Source organism: Harpia harpyja, chromosome 4 (genome assembly GCF_026419915.1).
Source record: "Harpia harpyja isolate bHarHar1 chromosome 4, bHarHar1 primary haplotype, whole genome shotgun sequence".
Taxonomy (NCBI): Eukaryota; Metazoa; Chordata; class Aves; order Accipitriformes; family Accipitridae; genus Harpia; species Harpia harpyja.
The window spans coordinates 6071621-6093504 of NC_068943.1; the positions used below are offsets into that span (position 1 = coordinate 6071621).

At 42.2% G+C, this 21884-nt stretch overlaps 1 protein-coding gene across 1 annotated transcript in view; it reads right to left on the reverse strand.

The window, feature by feature from the left end:
• Positions 1–1744: 1744 nt before the first annotated feature.
• The window catches only part of HS6ST3 (heparan sulfate 6-O-sulfotransferase 3), a 306807-nt gene continuing 286667 nt past the window's right edge, over positions 1745–21884 (reverse strand). Inside the window, exon 2 of the mRNA XM_052785999.1 lies at positions 1745–4919. Within this exon, the coding sequence (XP_052641959.1) occupies positions 4214–4919 (706 nt within the window). The 3' untranslated portion in view covers positions 1745–4213. The remainder of the gene's footprint in view (positions 4920–21884) is intronic.

The following is a 21884-nucleotide window of genomic DNA, read 5'->3' on the forward strand; positions in this document are numbered from 1 at the left end:
ACGTCAAATCTGAAACACCTCCAGATGTTTCACAAAGGTGATGTGACCTGCCATTTGGTTTGGTTGAATGGATATGCTGCAGTTAGGAAGTTTGGCTCTGGATCTGACTCCGATCACTTTTTTGTTCTGTACTTCTGTTTTTAGTGAACTGCAAATAACTACCGCATACTGGGTAGACTCCCTAGCAGGGCTGTCGCAGCCTCACTATTAACACAACTGCAGTGAAGAATACTGACCATCAGAAATGGTGGTGTTTTCTTTCCCCACAGTGAAAAAGCTTTTTATTGTTAGCACTGATGAGTGGGGAAGAGAGGGCAAATTTTCATTCCTTAATAAAGTATGGCCCATAGGCAATAAGCTGAGTTCTTGGACTAGACATCAAATTACCAGGAACAAGTTTTAATGACACAGCATGTTTCTCTGTCTGCTCCAAGCCTACAGTGAATTGTAACTGGAAAAGGCAGCCAGTGCTGAGGATGTGATGGGAGAGATTAGCAAGTACATCTCCATTACAAAAGAATGAGATTTGTTTCAGCACCACAGTAGCAGAAGCCAAATTGCCTTGTTTAAGCAACAAAATAATGCCAGGAAGATGGACAGAAATCCTATAGTGTTGTTGCTCATGAAGGTTTTGAAAGAAACATGCTGTGCTCCGATCTTACACAAGCCAGTGCAATTACAGTGAAGTCCGTGCTGTCAGAGCAATGAAAACCTGGAATAACAGCGATAGGAACCAGGGCCTTTATTTTGCTTTTGCGTTACGTTATTTCAGGCGCAGCGCCCGAGAGGAAAAAAGTTGCAAGCCTGTGTCTTAGAAGTCAGCCTGAAAGTATTTCCAAACTGCTTCATTTGTCATGTGCCAGGAAATTCTGCTAACAAAACCAGTATTCTCGGTGCAGTGAGCTTGCTGGATCTACTGCTGGAGCTGGGGAAGGAGGTGCCGGATCCTTCAGTCCCAGGGGCTCTGGACAAGATCTCAGCCACTGGCTGCCCCCCACCCCCAACTACTCCTGCACAACCAGGGCTATCTGCTACACATGCTCCAGGGAAAAAAACCAAACCAACAAACCAACTTCAATTTTAACTAAATCCCAAGCATTAAGGCAAATCCCGTTAACATAGATGCTACAGCACATTAATGGCTCTTCAGGACCCTAATCTTGTCTCCTGGGAAATGACTGATGAAAAGGTTAGGCATTGCATTAAGGTATTGCCAAACTATTAAAGCTAATGTAAACCGCCCAAAGACTGCTTCGATTTTCCTCATTAGGCTTTGTTTTGTGTCAGGCAGAAGGAATAGTCTGGAGAACAGTTGGTGTACTTAGACAGCTGAAACTGATACTTACAGTCACTGGTGAGGCTCCAGGGAACCATTTCTGAGCTCTGTCTCCTCTCGCCTGAAAAGATAACACTGAATTTTCTAAATGAAAAGCAAGGTCCCCATTGCTGTGAGTGGTGCAGAGAGGTGGCCCGCTGGGGAAAGAGGCAGGGACGTGAGGAAGGGGACCCTTTTTTTGTGCTTAGGAGGAAAAAGGGATGCTTTACAACAAAAGACAGGCTGGGAGTGATTCTACTTCCTTGCTTACCTTCCTCCTTAACGTGAATTTGGCCTTGCATCTTTCCTCCCACGTGCCTGGCTTCTCTCCCACGCAGCTCTTCCTCCTGCCAAGCCCCTGTGCCCTGCCTGCCAGCCCTGCCTCTCCCACACGCCCCACACCACTGCCCACCCTGCCCCTGCCTCTGCTGCGCGACCCTTCGGGGTCCCCCCAGCACCCCTAGCCCCCCTGTGCTCATGGAAATGAGGAGCACGCCTGCAAATCCCGGACATAAGGTATCAGGTGCCAAAGGCATCCTTCCCCTCTCCTGCTGCGGGGTCTGCAGCAAGATGCAGCAACGGGCCTGGGAACAGAGAGATGCAACAGCTCCCTGTCATCCCCGCATCACCGGCCAAAAAGCTCCTTCCCTCCACAGGGCCACGGCCAGCCCAGCCTGAAGCCCCGGTGCCAGCGGGTAAGACGTCAGAGCACTTCAAATTACCTGCACTGCACTAGAGGTGCAGTAATACCGACCAGGCTCAGCTCTCCACCGCCTCACCGTCCTGCAGCCAGGACACCCAGCGTGAGCTGCAGTCCTAGACTGCAAACATTGCGATTTAGAACTCTGAAGGTAGGTGTCCACACGTGAGCGAGGTGTCTGAGTACCTCTTCCAGGCGATGGGGATCCAAGCAGCTCCGTCCAGGGAGTCTAGAGAGCTCCTCACTCCTCTCTAAGGCAGACATCTCACGCTTGGGCAGGAGAATAACGATCTGCAGTCCCGCGTTTTCCCTTCTGAACACGGAGGTGGGAGGAGATGGACGTGATCCACCAGTGGAACAGATATTAGGGACCAAAACCCACCGCTACTCACCCCAAAAGTAGCATATGGACGATCGGGCATTAAGCAGCATATTGCTAATAAACTACCTTGATAATGAGGCACCGTCCCGGTAGCCCTCTTCACTTCTTAACAGGCATTATGATATTCCATGTTTAATGTATTATTGTATGCTTTAAATCTCAACAGGATCGTTAGATCATAGTTTTGATATTGTGCATAGATAAGCAGCAATAGCATTGTCGGAAGAAAAGAAGATACAGCATGTACTAAAAAAAAAGACTTGGAAATGAAGGGAGAAATTTTCAAATTCAGCCTCTTATTTTTTTACTGACTGGATAAAAACCTTGAATTTTGAAAATAAATGAGAAATGTGCATCCACATCAGGTACTCCGGAAATTCTAATTAGCAAATCTGTAAGGTAAAAGCCGTTCATGCATGCAATAATATACTTTCAGCATCTCGATTTAGCAGCCACGTTGAGGCACTTAGAGAAATTTCCTCCTAATGCTTTACATTTATGCTAGAAGAAGAAGGAAAAAAACTCTCTCAAAAGATCTATGGTGCACAGGACCCTCTTTTTAAAATTTCACTGTTACGAATGGAACAACATAAAATCTTGGAATAAATAGATGCAGTTTAGCCACAAGAATGTAACACATGGAGGAAGAACCCATTGAATCTTTTTCTAGACAAGGAAGAAAAACAGATACAGATCTCTCATCATGAAAACAATAAATTTACAAAGAATCTTCATACAGAGTAATAAATATCAAGACTTTCCACATATCCATTATGTATCCTATAAAAACGAAAGCTGACTTTTTTTGTCTAGCCACTACCGTAGTTCGAGAGAAAACCAATTTAAGTTGTATTCACTTGGCATCAGTGTATTTTAACAGACAATATCATAAACCTGCCCACCTTCACAGACAATATATCTCCAGGCTTTTACAGCAAATCTGGAAAATGTCACACTAATATTTAAGCTTTTCCTGCTCTCCCTTTCCTCTTCCCTGTAGTTTGCTTGGCCCCTCTTCACCTTTTGTGAATGTGAAGGCTGATTTCATTGCCTCCAGCCAGATAATCTCCACAATGTGTGCTCAGCTGCCACATGGACCTAATTTCTCAAGGCTTTCCCTTTGCCACACACACTCAGAAAGATAGCTGCTACCTGGCTGGGTTCAGTAAGTCTCAACATCTGCGGAGAAATAAGCCAACCCCTCCATCACTTCACTTATAAATCATCTCTGATGGCTGGCTAACAGAACAGAACAAGTGATGCCCCAATCCCGCATTTCCTAGGTCTTTTTTAATCACCTTAGCAAGTTGTCCCCTTAATCAAAACACAGCACGTAGAAATTTGAAGGGCAATGTGCTTTCCTCCACTGCATTCACTAGAAAGCTACGCAATACAGTTGCAAAGGACAGTATGAAATAAACCAGCTCTCATGTCACAGAGGAACCAAACTAGGTATTTTTTCCCAATTTTTCATTCACGTCTGCACAAGTTTTGGTAGCTCAGATTGTATAGCGTACATCTGTTAACGCAAAGGATATAGCTCTCTCTTCAATCCATCCTCCTAGCTTAGGGCTTTGAAGAAGTCTTTTTGGACAGGAATCTATTCTACTGCCATTTAATAACACTAATCAATACCTATTAAGAAAAAAATACATTCTCCTCACTGGCAGAAACCAAGAAAAACTGAGACAAGGAGGGGTAGCTGTCAGACATGGTCTCGTTTACCAAAGCAGTAGGCCTTCCTTGGCTAATTCCCAGGTAGCCAAGTTGCACAAACTCTCTGATCCTCTCATTGGTTAGTCAAGATGGAGAAGCATCACCACCTTGCGACCTGACTATTATAATCTTCAGTAACGGCTACTTCTGCTGCCTCTTCCCTTGGCCACTGGTGAGCTCTCTGCTCCCGCAGCAGCCGCCGCTCCTCTCGCCTCTTTAGCCGGTTCTTCTGATGCTCCTCTTGCTTGGAGTACTGGAAGCGTTGCAGGAACAGGTCCTTCGCATATTCGTACAGCTGCACGTCCAAGAAATTCAGCTCCTCTATCCGTTGCCGCACATCCTCACCAATGTCCACGTTGGAGGCCCGCGTAACATTGAATTGGGTGAACGGGGAAATGAATTTCAGGTTGAATGTCCTCTCAAAGAGATACTGCGTTTTCCTCTGAAATTCTGTGAGCCCAAAGAAGGCCATATTTTTCAGATTGTTCTTGGCGCTTTGGAGAAGGATCATATTTCTTTCACTCTCATTCATGAAAGTCAAGTTGTAGCATCCCACCAGGCTGAGGTCTGCCAGCATGCGCACCTGGCGGTTGTTGGCCAAGTTGTAGCTACAATCCATGAATTCCTGTAAACTGACTCCAGACCAGTCGTCTCCTTCGTAACAGGTAGGCAGCTCATCTGGTGTTGGGCTTCTTCCGTCACACATATGAAGGGAAGTTTTCCACGTCGCACCCCTCTGGACATGTTTCCATTCACTCAAGTACCGTGACACCGGATCCCTCAGCATCGTGATGTAATAGAAGTTCCTGAAACATATCATTAAACACAGTTTTAAGATTCAGTGGATTTCACTTTTTTATTCTCCAATAAAACGATTTCCTGCCACTGCCACCACTCCCTCCTTCACTTTTTCTGGTGTAATGTAGGCACTTTAAGTGACTACTTCTGAGAGAGTAAAAAGCTTAAAGCTTCATAAATACTGTGAATAAAATACAAGGTAAATTGGGAGAAAGACAGAGATTAAAGGAAATAAGCAGCTATCAGAGAAACAGAATTACTTTGACCTATCAACTGTTCAGTAGTAGTTATTTTATGTAGAAGCCAATTAACTGAAGTGTACTCCCCTCTACTTCAAAATGGTAACCCTCAGTAATATCAGAAACAGTGGGAAAAGAGATTTATATAATCTTGCCACTTCTCTTCTGGACTGAGACACGCATGTCTCACAAGATGCACAAGACAATAATCCATAGAGCGCTTGGTCACTATATAAGAGAAGCACGAGCAATTTCATGTGGATGCTGCAAGTGCTAAAAATAACACCATGTGGAAGACTGGCATCAGCCACCTACTTAAGAAGAACCCTATTATTAAATGGGTTGGAGCGAACATAATGAGAGACCCAAAATCCATTCATATGACTTAATTTTAGACAAGTGCTTGATTGAAATTAGTTATAATTGTGTAGTACAAAAGCATTTGTTGATATAAAGATTATCATTATTCAACCTCACCTGTCAAGAATACAAAAGAGACACCAAGAAATATTGATTTGAAATAGAGCAAATAACTGCAGAACTCACATTGTCAATTCATCTTTTAGCTATTGAATTCAGTTTGCACCTCTATTTATGGCAATCTGAAAGGACTGCAATTGAGTATGCTTCAAGCAGGTTTTCACAGATTGAGGTTTTTTACTGAGAAATGTTTTATTCAATAACAACTCACCTGAATTACAGGGTGATATCATAAAGACAAAGCAAAACCAAAATACTCATGATTTCTGTCAGCTAGAATAACCAGCAGAAGATTCATGACTAAAATTAACACACAGTCTGGTACAAAAATAGGTTTGTGAGTTTGCATGACTCATCTGACTGCAAACAATATATTAATAAACCATGAGCCCTAAGATTTCTTAAGAAATCTTAAGTCTGATCTCAGTACTCTTTCTTGAGCCTAGAGAAGGATGAAGCAAGTAAGCAGGAGGCAAGCTTGCTGAAGACAAATTACCCTGTAAACAAACAAGCACTTTGTGAGGGCCATCTCATATAAGAGCTAACTCCAGTTAAATGAAAAATCTCAAAATTTGTAACAATCTCCAAGACAATTACCTTCCTTTTTCAGGTATCGCCCATGTTCTGGCACTAAAGATTCCCTGTAACTTCTCCATAAACCTCAGGTTTGTCATAGAAATAGGTGTTTGCCCACATAGTCCTAAAAATGCAGATATATTCCCCAGTGCAGACAAAGCAAAAGGAAACAGGGCTGAATGCTTGTCCTCATTCACGCTCAGTTCTCCACCTAGAGGATCTATAATATATTTTCTGGAATAAGGTTATGAGGCCAAACTACAGACTCTGTTCTGCTGCAGGGTCATTTCTTGAACTACTATCTAATGGGAACAGCTGTTTCAAGAATTATTTCACAGCAGAAAGGTTACAGGTGGAAGGATATAAACTAGGGAGTGCCACAGCTGTATTTTCATTAACACTTGCATTGGAAGCCATGATTCGTGTTAGCATCAGATGATACTCTGAAGGATGATATTTCCAAAATGATTTGGAGCTTGGGTTTTCTGGCTGCAGCTCACACATGACCAAACTGCACTTCAGCTGTTTTGATCCACTTCAGTTACTTACACAGCCCCTATAACAGTGAACCCAAGGATCACGCAACCATTTGTAGACAGGTATTTCTAAAATCCCTCTTCTACTCCTGCAGAGCAGGAAGTACCAGAAGTCCTCCTGTGTGCTCTGCAGTATAGTTCCACTACCAAAATCACTCTCTTTAAGCACTTCAAGCACACTTTCCCTTCTCAAATCGGATGCTCATCTCATCTTGGCTCTACCTTGCGTGTGTGAGAGCACATTAAGAATTGCTTTCCAACTAACAGGACAAAAAGTGGACGCATTTCACTAGTGTTGTGCAGATAAAGCAGCCCAACTCTCAAACACCCATCAGCTCTGAGCGTAAGGCACTGTTGTTGTAACATCCAGCAGGCACTGATAGGGTTGTGACAGAAAATGACTGAAGCGCCAAGGGAGCAGAAATGAAAAAAAAATGGACAAAGATTCAGAGGCAGTTGCCAACTTCTACATTGATAGAGACGTGGCGTTGGCTTAGTCCTTGTATTGCTGCCCCTCCCCTCTTTGGATAATTTTGCATGTTGATGTGCAGTAACAGATGGGTTTAAAAGTTGCTCTTGACAATTATTTATACCTCTAATAACAGTTCTGTCTTTCCTCACTCATCTCCAGCAGTCCCAGTCAGGCATGACTCAGAGCAACAACAATTAACAAAAATACCTCCTTTGCATCAATCATTTCCATTTCATCCCTGGATATGTAAATGTGTTGGATGTGAAATAAACAGAAGTACGAAGCAAATGCAGGGAAATGAGAACAGCGCGTCTTTGTATGACATCCGCAGCTTCCCTTACGCAGACTGGGCGAGAAACTTTCACCAGTCTGTTGCTGCTCCTCCTTGTGACTACCTGACTTCTGCATCTGTTTTCACTATCCTGATTAATTTTCTTCTGGTTTGTGCATCTTTCAGGGTGTTGCCTTCTTGTATTACCAACTGAATGGCTTCTTCACCTGGCAGACAACCTTTAACAGCAGCCTGACATACATTTAGTTTCCGAGGCACTAGTAACTAAGAGTGCAGCCATCCCCACCGCACTCACAGTTTACAACCTTCTGTTTAACCTTCTGTTCGTGACTCTCCATCACCCTTTTAACTAATCTGAGGTTGGAAGACCTTAAGATTTCTTCCACCTGATCCTCGGCACTGTTTAGGTGACACCGTTAGAATGCTACACAGAGAACTGGGGGATGCTGTGCAGCAGTCGTGGCACAAATTTTTCTTTCAGGGAAAAGGATGTCATGTCTCTAGAATAATGATATAAGTAAAAATAGATAGGTCATGCACATTCGTTTCAGTTGGACAATTATAAAAATTATCTTAGGAAATTGTTTTCAAATGTGGACATTTATGGATTAAATATAGCAGCATTTCAGAGCTCCCAGTGCCTAATATACAGTGTTCAATCACACTAGGAATGGCTGAGCAGTCAGCTCATAATAAAGATAAGAAGCAGTTCATAAAAATATTCATATTCAACTGGGCATGGCCTTCAGTCTCTCCTTTCTTCACTGTTCAGTAAAAGAGTATCAAGTCAGCTATACAGTGAACATGCCTGAGCCACTGTGAATACAGACGTGCACTTGTTCTCGTCGGTGTAAATGACCCCCTTGCGTCACCCGTGCTCGTACCTACACGGCTATGTTAAACTCCACAGCTACCCACTGTGGGAAATACTCAGCAAAGAATTAAGTAATAACATCTGTTACCCTGTTTGACAAAGCAAACTCATCACGGACTTATTGGCTTAATTTCAACGGACTCCCATCATCGATTATGCAAACTGCTGTCACAGACAGCCTCAGTGCTTAAAGACTAGCCAAGCAGAATATGCTGGCACGTCAGTGAGAAGATGTTTTACAGAAAACATTCCAAATTAATTAACAACCATACAAATTATATCTATATCAATATCAGTATCATCTATATCTCTATCTATATCAGAGTGTGTGTATATGTGCGTGTGTAAAAATTTACATTGGAATCTGGCCATAAGCTGGAGTTGTCAATGAAAGAAAAATCATAGTAAATGCATAGTGTGTATTTGCCAATGTGTCTTGTGACTGTCTATATAAACACATAGATGTGTACTAACAGTTTAGATTACATTTCAAACACCAGCCCACTAGTCACGATGTTAGCTGCTCCTGAAATGAAACTTCAAGCAACTTCCCCAGATTAAACTATCTCCTTTTGAGCACAATGTATTGAAATTAATGTGTTATCAAAGTCGCCACTATGGGACAGTTGATTTTTTGTACAGATGCTAAGCACCGTGATGGTCAGGGCAAGGGCCTGATGATCCATGCAAGGGCCCAAACAAGCACTGGTGTGGAGCATAGGCTGCACACTACTGTTTACCCTAGAATTAAAAAGCACTTGGGAATTCAGAAGGCTCTAGTCCCACTCGCACAAAATCCAGTCTCTTCATTAGCATTAGGCAAAGAAAACCTTTCATTAATAGAACAGCTAAAACGAGCTTCTAGTTATATAACCTAAGAACATGTATTTCTTTCACATTATAAGGTATTTTAATATAAATACTCTGATCTTACATTAATCCTTCAATAGTATTGCTCTGGTTTAGAAATTAATTTCAGAGGAGCAGACTCTGCTGTTAGTGGAGGTGATCCCAAACCAGGGCATTTTGCCTCTTCTATCGCCATGGAACAGACGTCCCAGCTGGGGGAGATTTACTAAATACGTGAAGGATCACCGCACATGGAGAACAAAAACATCCCATAGGGCCTCCTGGGGAAGAAGGATGAATGGCAGGCATCTTCTCTGTCGCTCCCGCTCTTGCATGGAGCAGCTGGCACAAGGAGAGCTCAGGCAGCACTCTCAGAGGCTCAGAGAGGAGGAAAAAAAAGCTATTCCCTCTTCTTTCAAAGCATGAGGCAGGACCTTACGTGCAGAGAGTGATGAGCTTCATAAAAGGAGAACAGTGCACTCCTAGAAGCTGATGCAGAGACAGAGGAATACTTGAGGCGGAGAAAAAGAGTCACTGGAGAATATTTTGGAAGGCACTAAGAAGAACCTAAACGACTGAAAAACCCAGGTGCATCATAAAACCATCCACATTCTGGTTCTTCCCGGTAGCAGGGAAAATAAAAGCCCTGGTCAAGTTTATGACCCAGCTGAGACAAGAAGTTAGCAGCTTTAATCCTGGAAGTGAGTGTGCTCCCGAGGAAAGGTCTGAAATACCCAGCAAAAGCCAGCCTGGCAGCATGCTTCTGCTAATGACAGACGTGGTAGCAAGATGAAGGGTTAAGAAGGATCTGCATTATGTGAACAAAAGCCTTATGCTTCCCAGTTTTATCCTGAAGCCCAAGTTGTCAGAGGCAGTAACAGAGCTAACTGTTGATCAGCAACCTCTCTTCAGGCAACGTATTGTCGGTATGGGTAATGGTGAAGAGAAGAGTGTAAATGAAACAAAAATAAGGATAATGCAATACATGAATAATTAGGGAATAAGAGCACACAACAAGGATGGCGGGGGGAGGCAGAAAGCAAAGAAAAATTGTTGGCCTGATCCGAACTGGTCAAAGTCATCCTAGTGTAATGCAGACATATCAGGTCACGGCTGGCAGTGTTATTGTGTAGAGTATCACTGTATCTATGATGTGCTTAATTGACAGATTACCTGCCCAACGTAACAAGGACTGTATACTTCTTATTCAGAACAACAGTACTGTAATGAAAAAGCTATGAAACAGTGCACAAACTATATGCATGTCCATCTGGCTGCGGGAAGCATCATACAGCTTACCCATCAAGCCAGACAGATAAACTAGCTAGCCCACAAACTTTTGCAAAGATGATGTAGCAACAGCAAATAGGTTTCTGAAGGTTAGCATCTGTCACGGGATGCTAGACCACTGTGATGGGAATGGTTTTCTAAGACATCCTCTACAAAATTTTGTGACCTTAATACTATTAGCTGTCCTCTCAGGTTTTCATGGGTTTCTTTAAAAGTCTTTTTCTGAAAGAGCAGCAGTCACCATTCAGAAGTCAACATTTATCCAGTCTTACCACATACATCACCCATTCAGCATGTAGGAAAAACACTTAATTGGCTGTTTTCTCAGAGGATCTGAGCACCCACTGCTTCTGCTGGTTTTAACTGGGATGTTGAGCACTGCGCTTACTTAAAACAGTGGCTGTAATGTCCTATAGACACTTACTCCACATTAAAGCAGAATTTGCCACTGGCTTCAGCAGAGTTAAATAAAAACCCCAACAACTTGCATTTTGAGGTACAAAATTATAAGGTTTTAGATATGTCTCATTATTCCTCTGAGATTTTGTCCCATGGCTCTGAATCCAACCAGAAGAAAACTGCCCACTGTTTCCTATTTCCAAATTGGCCACAAGCTTCTGTTGGTCAACTCTGCTTCTCGTTATCCCAGTGACATATAGTGCAGCTGTATCTGTAGGACACACCTGCCCAGAGAAGGGACTGGATGCTACTTCCAGGGTAAGACATCTAAATGCCGTGGTCTACATATAAGCTACATGTCTAAGCAATCTCCGAAGCCAGAGGGGAGCTGCTCAACACGGGCAGCGGTGTGTGTCTGGAGAGGGATGCAGCTGGCCGAGGGCAGGTGCCAGCTCTGGCACGAGCTGTCTCACTTTAGAGCCTCCCTATGCATTGCACTGCGTACCTTGACCACAATGGAGCTTAGATACCTGCTAACCTGGAGATGTCTACATTGTAGGCACCTATATACAGGTGTCTTGGAGTCAAAGACTCCCTGCCTGAACTCCCTGCCTGTACGCACAGAGTGCAAACTTCAGGCCAACCTAAAAAACTAACCAGTAACGTAATATTTTGTAATGAGTGAGAAGTAACTACAGAGAGCCTCCATTTCATGACTTTTTGCCCCTATGATATATCTACCAGTCATGTTAGGGTATCTATTTCTATGCATGCTTTTAGAGCTGGAGCATTCCCAAAGCAAACAGAAGTTTTAAGTAAGTTTTGTATTATTTCACACAGATCTCCAAACCAGCAGTTAGATTAACAGTCTACCCTAATCTTGTTGCCCTTGCTGATATATCAGTATATCAGTGAGACAGGGGGAGGGCTTGGAGTCAGATAGCTGGGATTATATTTCTGGTTCTGGAAAGCAAAGGTGGTTGCTCAGGAAGTTATTTGTGATGACACAGTGTGTTACAGTCAAGAGAAACGTGGTGTTTGGGCTCTGGGAAGCACTTAGGAAATGGGAAACCTCACATTTTGTTGCATGTTAGCAGGGATACTCCCTGTCACCAACTTCAGCTTCTTTTACATTAATCTGTTGCTTTAGGATTCATTATAAAAGTCCTGATTTTTCTGTTTAGAAATTGCAAGCCCTTTTTAAAAATCTAAATATAGTCTGAAATAGCAAATTAAATTCTGTATCCATGCTCTCAGAAAAACCTCAGGAAAGCTTTACAGCACTATTTTATTTTTTTGCATGGCTGTTGATCAGAAGATTAGTGTCCCACACCCGATTAAAGAATGACAGATGAGAAAGAGTGTCTTTAGAGATCACTCACTCTCTGACATCAAACAACTTTTAACAGCAGTGATTTAAGGTAATCCCGAAGGGTAGAAGAAAGAGAGTGAACCTGTGGCAACAAATATGCTGCATGTACAACATTAGGAATTTTTCCACCTAGAGTCTAATTTTCCTTGAAGTGAAGCTAGGGCAAATTCAATAATAGTATAGAGCTATGTGAGGCTATGAGAAGAGCGAGCTACTAGGTAAGCTATTTGAACATAGCACTGTTTTAGATTTATATTATATAGAAAAAAGATGACTTTCAAAATCCAGTGCTACATCTGTACCACAAAAAATGGTAAAACCCACGTTTGTGGACACTCTTTTTTTTCTTAAATATTTTAGGAATGAAGACAGCTGGCCTACGACTATGCAAACTGACAACTTGCTTTTAAAACACTGTAGGCTTTTGGAGTTAGGACCTGTGATTTTGTACTTTTTTAAAGTAATGAATAACCATTAAAATAATAATCATGTTTTCTACATATCACATTGTCACACGCCCTTCAAAATCATTAGTGAAAAGGGATCTCAGGACCTACTGCTGTAAAAGGAAACTGGGAGTGTTGAGACTTTTTTCTTGACATAGGAGAATATAAATTTGTAAGGATGCAAATTTTAATGAAGTATTTCAAAGACATGTCTAAGACGTTAGGTGGGGACCAAACAGCAGCCTTCGGGTGCCTAGGAGGAGGTCAGTGAGAAGATGAAGCCAGGCCCTTCACTGATGTGCATGGTGGGATAATGAGAGACAACGGTCGTAAATTGAAAAAGGGGAGGATACATGGAAACTAATTTTCACTCTGAGAATAATTAAGCATTGGGAAAGCTTTCCCTGAAGAAGCTGTGCACCTCCGCCCTTGGAGGTTTTGAAGACCCAACTGGACAGAGCCCTGAGCAACCCCATCTGCGGGCAGTGGTGACCCTGCTCGGAGCAGGGAGTGGGACCCGGGATCTCCTGAGGTCCCTTCCTGCCCCAGGGGTTCTGCGATTCTGCGTGACAGTGCACAGTCTTCTGTCACCAAATGTACGGTCCTGTCAGAAAACGCATCAAACCAGAACCAACTTGCCAACTAGATCATACCTGTTCTCCCTTGTTTTTTCCTGGCTACCCTAGGCAGAGTACAGGGAATGGGCTTTGCCTCTTACAAGGCTGGCTTTTTTTGTATATCGTTTTAACTAGGGCTATAGCACTCTGAATCAGCACACCCTGAATTATTGAGCAACTTCCTGAATATTTATTTCAATGATACTTCGTTCAATATAGAGTCTCTAGAAATTGGAGAGGACAGTGCAGCAACCGCGTGTCCCTGAAGAAATTAATTCTGTTCACAGGTATCAAGTCTGGATCTTGAACAGCTCCTAGACTAATGAAATGATGTAGCTACCCATGGTTTTAATCCCAGTATTTTAGAAAATGCACATGAATAGCATATGAATGTGTGAGCTTTCTGAGCTAATACATGTTTTTCCTGTGTGTTGCCTTTAGGATTTAGGCATAAATTTTCAAACACAAAGCATAAAGTTAGGCATCTAAATCTATATTTAAACATGTAGATAAACTCAGCCTCATTGCCAGTGAAGAAAATACACAGTAGTAGGAGCTAAGGATGTTCAGTTACCCAGAAAACAAGGTCTGATGATTTATTTAGCAAAAGGAGGCTCCCAGAGCCATGAGAGTGCCCTTTCCTGCCAGTACAGATAACAGCACTCTATTATCCCCTTCATAAAACTTCTTAGCCCCTTTTGAAATATCCTTCTCATGCCACTGCTCCCATAGGAAAGAGCTTGTGAAGGTTGCTTCTCATGGTTAGGAACACGAGTCTCATTCCCAGAATAAACCTGTTCTTGGTCTACTTACATCCAGTTGTTCTTGGGTTAACACTGCAAATACATCAAGAGGTTTTATAAATGTAACATCGGAGAAGGAGAAATGGCATTTAAGTTGGAGATCAGACAGCAATCGCACTGGCTTTCATTTTACAAAGCTGAACTAGTTGTTATTGTCATTTCTGATGAGACAAGCCAGAAGTAACCACCCTGCAGTCCTCAAAACCTCTTTGGTCATCCTCAGATCGCTTCATCCAGAGACGCACCCTGAGTTTTCCAACATCTCAGCTCTCCATGCTAGCTTTTGATAGGAGGCTCACAAGAGCAAAACGTGCTGAAAGCTCCTGAGATCTGTTCTGGTTTTTTACCATCCAAGCAGTCCTTCCTGGCATTTGACTTTGCACGACTTCACATTTCACTATACATGGCTACAACTGGGCAAATTTCACATAAGGCCTCACAGGCGCCCTGTACAATAAATACTTCCTTATCTCCACTGGCAATGTAAGCTCGGATACATCCTCACGTTGCATTCATTTTTTTCATGGGGCTGCGTAACTCTGGAAACTCATACTCACTGTGTTACTGGCTAATATATAGAATTCTTTCTGCTCCCCCCCATTTCAGCTGATAAGCACTCAGTTGATAGAGGAAATCTGTTTCTGCTGGCCTCAAAAGCATGATCTTGCACTTTGTGCTACCGAACTTCATTCCACCTCTTCTACTGAAATCCTCAAGGTCATTAAGCAAATTCCATTAACATACTTCAGCTTTTTGTGCCAACATCGTTAATGAAAACATGAAATAGGATCAGAGCTAAGACCAGCCCTGAGGAAATTCATTAATAACTTTCCTTTAAACCAGAAAGTTCCTCTTTCAGCACATCTCGTTTTGTTACCAGCTTCTTGTCCGCTGGAAAATTCTTGTGCTCAGCCTCATGTTTTCTGCCTTGTATAATAACTTTGCAGATGCTGCTCTATCAAATACTTCACTGAAGGTAAATTCCCTTTCTCCTATCAGAGACAGATGCTGGGTATTTACATGTCTCAGCCCAAAGACTGAGAACAGCGGCCTCAGCTTTGCCGCATGTGAGAACGGTTAAGATGGGGAAATGACAATTTATTTGAGAGCGAAGAGGTCTGGAATAGAAATGTACAGATTAGGTGATTTGATGGAAAAACAAATATGCCACTTTCCATCAAACAACCTTGATACAAATTGTAAATCATTTCTTGATGAGACACAAAGCTAACAAAGTACCCTCCAGAGATTCTTGTTCTTTGCCTAAATTATATCAAGCTCAGTTGTTCTAAGTGTTCCTTAAATTGCTGAAAGGAGTGAAGTAGCAAGAGTCTTGCTGAAAGAAATATAAATATAAAATGCAATAATAAATCAAATAGTAAAAATTTGGTTGTTCTGTCAAGCACACACATAATAAAAGCTTTGTACCTTGTAAGAAATGGTGTGTGAGCACACATAGGAGGAAATGCTATTCAAAAGCAATAGATACACGTAGTGTCTTATAAGATTCTTTAAAGATACTCTATGCAAGACCATGCATAACTTTGTGCCAGAGAATAATAAATCCTATTTGGACAGGACTGGCAAAGGAGGAATCCATTGCTCACATTGCCCCCATTCTATCTCATCCCTATTGTGCACAGATCATTGCTGCATCTCAAAAGAACCGTGAAAATCTGGGGCACGTTTGACACTTTTACTCAAAAATGTTGTTTCTCCTACCTCTGCCTTTTCTATGCCAGTGCACAGAAGGGAAAATGAAATAAGGATGTATTTGCACTACTGTACTACCTGCCTCCTCCCAGAGCTGCCTCTATCCCCAGCTTGGGGAGGAACCTGAACCTGCCTTTCTCAAAAGAGATGTTATGCGTCCAGGAGAGACAAGCTAAGGGGACGATCCGCAGCGTCAGGTGGCAGCAGAAAACAAGGGCTGGCCAGATAAAAGAAAGGTGATGACAGGCAAGGGACAAGAGAAGAGCAAACCTGGAGACAGCGCAGCACGAGGGACCCGCAGTTCGAGCTTGTTTTGCCAACTTAGCCTCCACGGGTTACAGAAACCAGATTGGGAAGGGACCCTCCTGATCAAGTCTGATGCCTATAATCACGGGTAACAGTTTAGCACAACAGGATTCATAAAATATCCCTTATGCACACAGGACAAGCCACAAAGCCTTCCTCACTACCAGGTCGCAGTCTCTGACTAGCTGCCAGCAAGGTTAGAGCAAGTCCCTCTTTCAGGAGGAGTCTCCCTGGAGCCGGTTACTGCTTGGGTGGCTGAGCACTCCTCCAGCTCCGATGCAGAGATGGGGATGCAGAACTGCCTATTCAGTAACTTAAACAACATAAGGCCTTTTGTAACGGTTATAAAGAAAAAAAACTCTACCTACTTTCATGCAGAATTATGAGAGATCTGTTATCACAAGAGACCTGGCTGCCTGCAAGAGTACACCTGATTGGTAAAATTCAGTTTCAAAGAGCCCCTGAAAAGACAAATAAAATGTAGCCAGACCCTTAAATCTTCTGACAGTTATATTTCTTCAGTCAGATTTTGTTAGGTCTGAAACAGAGCAAAAATATTTATGTTAAATTAAACTACAATGTTTGCTTTCATCTTCTTCCTCATTTTTGAAGGACAAGTTGCTATCCCATTTTATTCTCTGGCTAGGTAAGACAAGCAGCACAGGCATCACCAGTGTTCCTCTCTAGCTGGCTTCACTGGAAACTGGTTTGTGCCACAAGTGGCATGTACCAAGGCTCCCTCCCTAACTGAGCTGCCTCTGATTTCCAACTAATAGCTCAGCTGCAGATGCTCTCTTCCAAATCTGGGATGCTCAGATGAAAATTCTGTGGGATTTTTCACTACAATGCATTTTGAATCAGTACAGTAATTCTGCTCGATTAATAAAGTAATTAACAATAAAAAGGCCCAGTAATTGAAATCCCTTTGAAAGTACATCAATTTATTCTCTTCAAGCTTTGCTTCAAGTCTTTATTAATTCTGACATCAAGCATAATGACCATAAATGATAAATGATCATCACAAAATCCAGGCATCACCACCATTTTCTTGTCCTACATGTTGATTTCTAAAACATCTAGGTTTGGTCATAACTTTTGAGATTTGCCTCCCATAAGGTAAACAATATGACAATACAAATATTAAAGAATTTCAAGTGATTCTACTAATGAAAACATTGTAAGAGTAGTCCTTGCTATTAATTCATTGAAACAATTCACAGAAGCTAAGGAAATTGCTCAGCTGTAAGACAAAAATCCTAACTTTGTTTCTCCTAACATTCCTCTTCTTGTGAAGTAACTGTACAGTTTTTCCTGTAAGACATTAAGCAAGCAGATGATGGGGTATTTCAGTTGAATACTTGTAAGACAGATGACTGACTTCCCACTTTACACTGCACATTATGTTTCCACTAAAATTCTTGATAGGATCTAATCAAACCCAGAAATGTTTGCTACGTGAATAATACAACAAAAAGCTACAAGCAAAATTGCCGTCTTCTCCCTCCACTGACCTAACAGATTTCTTCCCACATCAGTTTAGCCTATATGTGTGTGTGTATATATATATATACAATCTCCACAAGGGGGCCCTCTTATCTTCCCCAAATCTTAGCAAAAGCTTCACTTGCTTTCCCAAAATTTATGTTCTAAAGCTTTTGTCTACAGATACTATGGTATCTTAGAAAAAAGTTTTTACCAACTAGAATTTAGGTTATGATACAACAAAACCTGTAATTTGAAAGAGAATCAGGTTTTATGTACAATTTCCATTAAATACCTGGCATGCAAAGAACTTTGATAAAGCTCTTCTGAGTTTACTACTTGCAATAACCAGCCAAAATGAGACCTTTTACACAGACACACACACAGACAACAGAGTCAGCTCACACTGCCGTGGCGAGGCAGCCTTCAAGATGCAGGCTGGCTCTATGTTATACTGTAATTTGCAGGGTAAGCCCAAAGTAAGCCACTATTAATGATTTCAGCTCTGTGTGAATGCATCCCCTAGGCGCAAAAGTTAAGGTACAAATAGTATTAAAGTTATTTGTACTGTCGTCTCAACTCCCAGCAGATATGGAAAACAGATCTTGTTTGGGATACTTATTTGCTTTAATATTCTCAATGATTTACAGAGACAGTGTTGTAAGTCCTCATCTTCTTAACTGAATTGTACCTCTGTGAGGTTTTTATTATTTACCATACCTTTGACATCGGAATACCTAACAGAAATTGGACCATCTCCTTCTTCTGACCTCAAATCTTAATGAATCAAGGCTCTGACACACATGCCAGGCTGTGCACTGCACTGTACCACTATTGGCTATGGATGCAGTGCTCTGAGAAAGAAGGTAATATGAAATCAAAAAGCCTAGGCTTCTAACCTCCAACTTTTATGAGGGATTCCTTACCTTTCAGGAAAACTAGCAAGCGATTATATGAATTCAGCCTTGCTGATACAGCGCAAACCCACCAATCTGCTAACTCATTCAAGTAAATCTCTGCACCTTGATCTGCAGTGCAAACTTTAAGCAAAGTTTTCACGATCGCTCAGCAATACTGCCATATGACATGGTCATGTTTAACCGATGTCGATCACAGAGTTCAGGCTGCTGCAATACTTGTGCATTCAGGTAAAATAAAATACCCAAGGTGCTGATGGGACTCCGTATGAATTACTGGCTGCAGCAAGTCATTGGGGATGCCTTCGGCTCTGCAACTCTCCTCCGGAATGGACAAATCCTAATCAATGAAGCACATCTGTACAGTGGAGGAAAAGCACTTCCCAATCCCTTCAGGCCATGAACTGACTACTTGAAGCATGACATTTGATTAGCCTTATTAACTCAACTCATTTATATATAAATGTTGTTAGGGGCCATGAAGCCATCCAGCCCTTATTAAAATTCAGCCACAGACTCTGAGCTGATGTTCCCACTCTTCTTCCTTTTTGTCTGTAAAAAAAAGGAGGAATTTCTTTTTTTCGAACTGCAGGTTTTCATCTTTGCAATTTTATTATTGCAAAATAACCTTCTCCTCTTACATTAGTGCAGCAGACTGTTGCTGTACGCCCTCACATATGCAAATAGGTCAGGCTTTCTAGTCTTTCCCCACAGAGATACCTGACACTGAGACTCAACATGATCTAGCATCTTTCTGAACTAAAGGCCAGGGGAACAGTGTGCAGGACTTTATTTTCAAATGTATCTCTCACGGAAATTAACGAACATCTGTGCAGACACTGAACGTGAATTCAGGCAGCAGAAACAAAACCCATTTGAAGTTGAGCTTAAGGTCTAGGAATACTTAAAGGTAAGGATCTTTGTCTTTGCAAGTTGAGGATTTCTTCCCTTCCCTTTGAAGGGCCAGAGTGCTTTTCAGGTCACAAACTTATCTTGCTCTAAAGGAAATGGGATGATAACAATGTTACGGAAGATATTTCTGCATTAACAAGGAGCAAAGTTGCTGATTTGTATCCTAAGTAACACAAACATTTGAATATGAATCATTAAGATTCCTTTATAGACTATAAATTGCTTTCTTTTTCATACAGAACATTACTGTCAATACAATCCAGCAGTGATGCAAACAGGAAAGCAAAATTCAGGTTAAAGTGTCATATCACGAACATTTTTCTGCAGTTGTAATGATTTAAATGTTCGTATCTTTTATCTAATGGAGTAGATTACTTGGTCTGGGTCAGTCTTATTTTTGATACACATACTGAATATTACACAATTTTACATCAATTAATACCTGTGAATTTAAAAAAGAAATCTCATCATAGTTTCCTGAGCAACTGAAGATATGCTACCTGCCTAGTGAAAATAGCCAAAGAAAGAAAAGGATGCAAACTAATCTGGTTCTGCTTTTTTGCTTTGAAGATGTTCCTTTTCAACGGGCTTTTTCTAAGGCAAAATTTTGGTTTATAATTGTATCATTTTTCATATATGACAAAACTATACATCCCAGTAGCCTCACCAGGTGCTGTTTAGCATTTGTATCTCCGCTTTCCATCTTGAGATAGCAGCTGCTGTACGTTCAGGCTAAACTACGGCTCTGCCTGGATGAAAAGGAAGTTTGCATGCACATAGACCTTTATTTGTGACACTTTAATTTGCTCCATGGCCTTAATAAATACAGCAGCATTAAGCATACTCATGCAGACCACAGCTCTAAAAATAACTCACTTCAGACATTCAGGCGTTTTTCCACGTTTCCAGTAACACCACTCTTACTGCTAGGAACAATGATTAGCACAGGCAGGGATTTATCATCAAAAAATCACACTCAGAAAAGCAGCAGGGATCCTCAGAGGTGTAGCAGGGGACTAGCTGAGGGGTCACATTAGTATTCCCTGAGCATTAATGGAAAAAGCCCAGCAGCGTAGCTGGGCCACTGCAGTGAGGGGGGTAAGCAGGCACGGGCAACCCTCCTCATTCATCACACCGGCATCTGACAGCGCGGCACACAGGCGAGGGCTGGGGGCAGCGGCCACCAAGCTGCATAGTCTTCCCAAAGTCCTCGGGGAAACATTTTGCTCTGAGGCCAGAAATCCACCTTCTCTCCCCAGACCAAAGTCTTCCCTGGCAGAACCCCAAAGCCTACCTTGTCGGAAGCAGAGGGGCTGGTAGGAAGGGCCGGTAGCAGACTCCCCTTTTCCTTAACATCATAAAGACAATCATAACTTTGCTCTAACTGAATTGCTTTTTGTTGTTGTCCCAGTATTCTCGACAGAACAGGAAGAAATATTTACGACAACTGCTGTGCAAATAATAACAAGCCAGGCAATGAGAGAAGAATACACAGGTTTCTTGAAAGAGTTTTTCACTCTTAAATGCAATTCTCTTACCTGATCCCAAAACACGCCTGCATTTATTGTAAAAAGGCCAGCAAACTGAATATATAGCACAAACCAGCAGCCTACAAACACACATAACCCAGAGACTGCGCCTTGAATTAAAAAAAAACAACCACCACCTGATTTTAATGAAAAATCCATGCTAAATGCCTTGGAGCAAAGGATCTGGCAATAAAATTCTTGAATAGGTGAGCCCTGGGCACAATCCCAATGCTCAAACTAGAAAGACAACGTTGCGATTCATCAGAACCATGAAAACTGCAGTGTTTCTCACTTATTATGTGCGCATTTTTCTTTTTCTTTTCCTCCCAGCTTCTCTCTCATTCTTTGGCACCACTTCCCCCCCCCCCCCCCCCCTTCTCTATTTCTTTTCTTCTTTTTCCCCTCATTATTTCTGTCCTCACACAGCAGTAGCATAACTTTATGCCTGGAGGAGCTGCAGAGGAAACAGAGCCTTTCCACGTGCAATGGACCGTTGGGCTGATACAGAAGAAAACCGACTTTTTCCTAGCTAGGGTTAAACCCGTTTGCTCCTGCACTGAGTTTCTCTGCACATTGAGCTGGCTGCAGAGAAAAACTGTGTGGGAGTGGGATGGCGTCACTCAAACCCCTTGTCAGCCACAGAGCTGTGCCTGCCGCTTGCTGGGGTGGGAGCAGGGGCTGCGTAGCTGCCTCACGAAGCCGGGGCGCATGGGGGGCAAGTCCCACCCAGAGATGTGTTGGTTTAGGTACGTGGCTGCTTCCCCACAGGCCATTTTCACAGCGCTGCCCTCATTTGTTCCTCTTCCTCTATAAGTTACTGGAATAGGGATTTTTGTTTAATTGGGATTTTTGAATTTTAGCTCATCGAA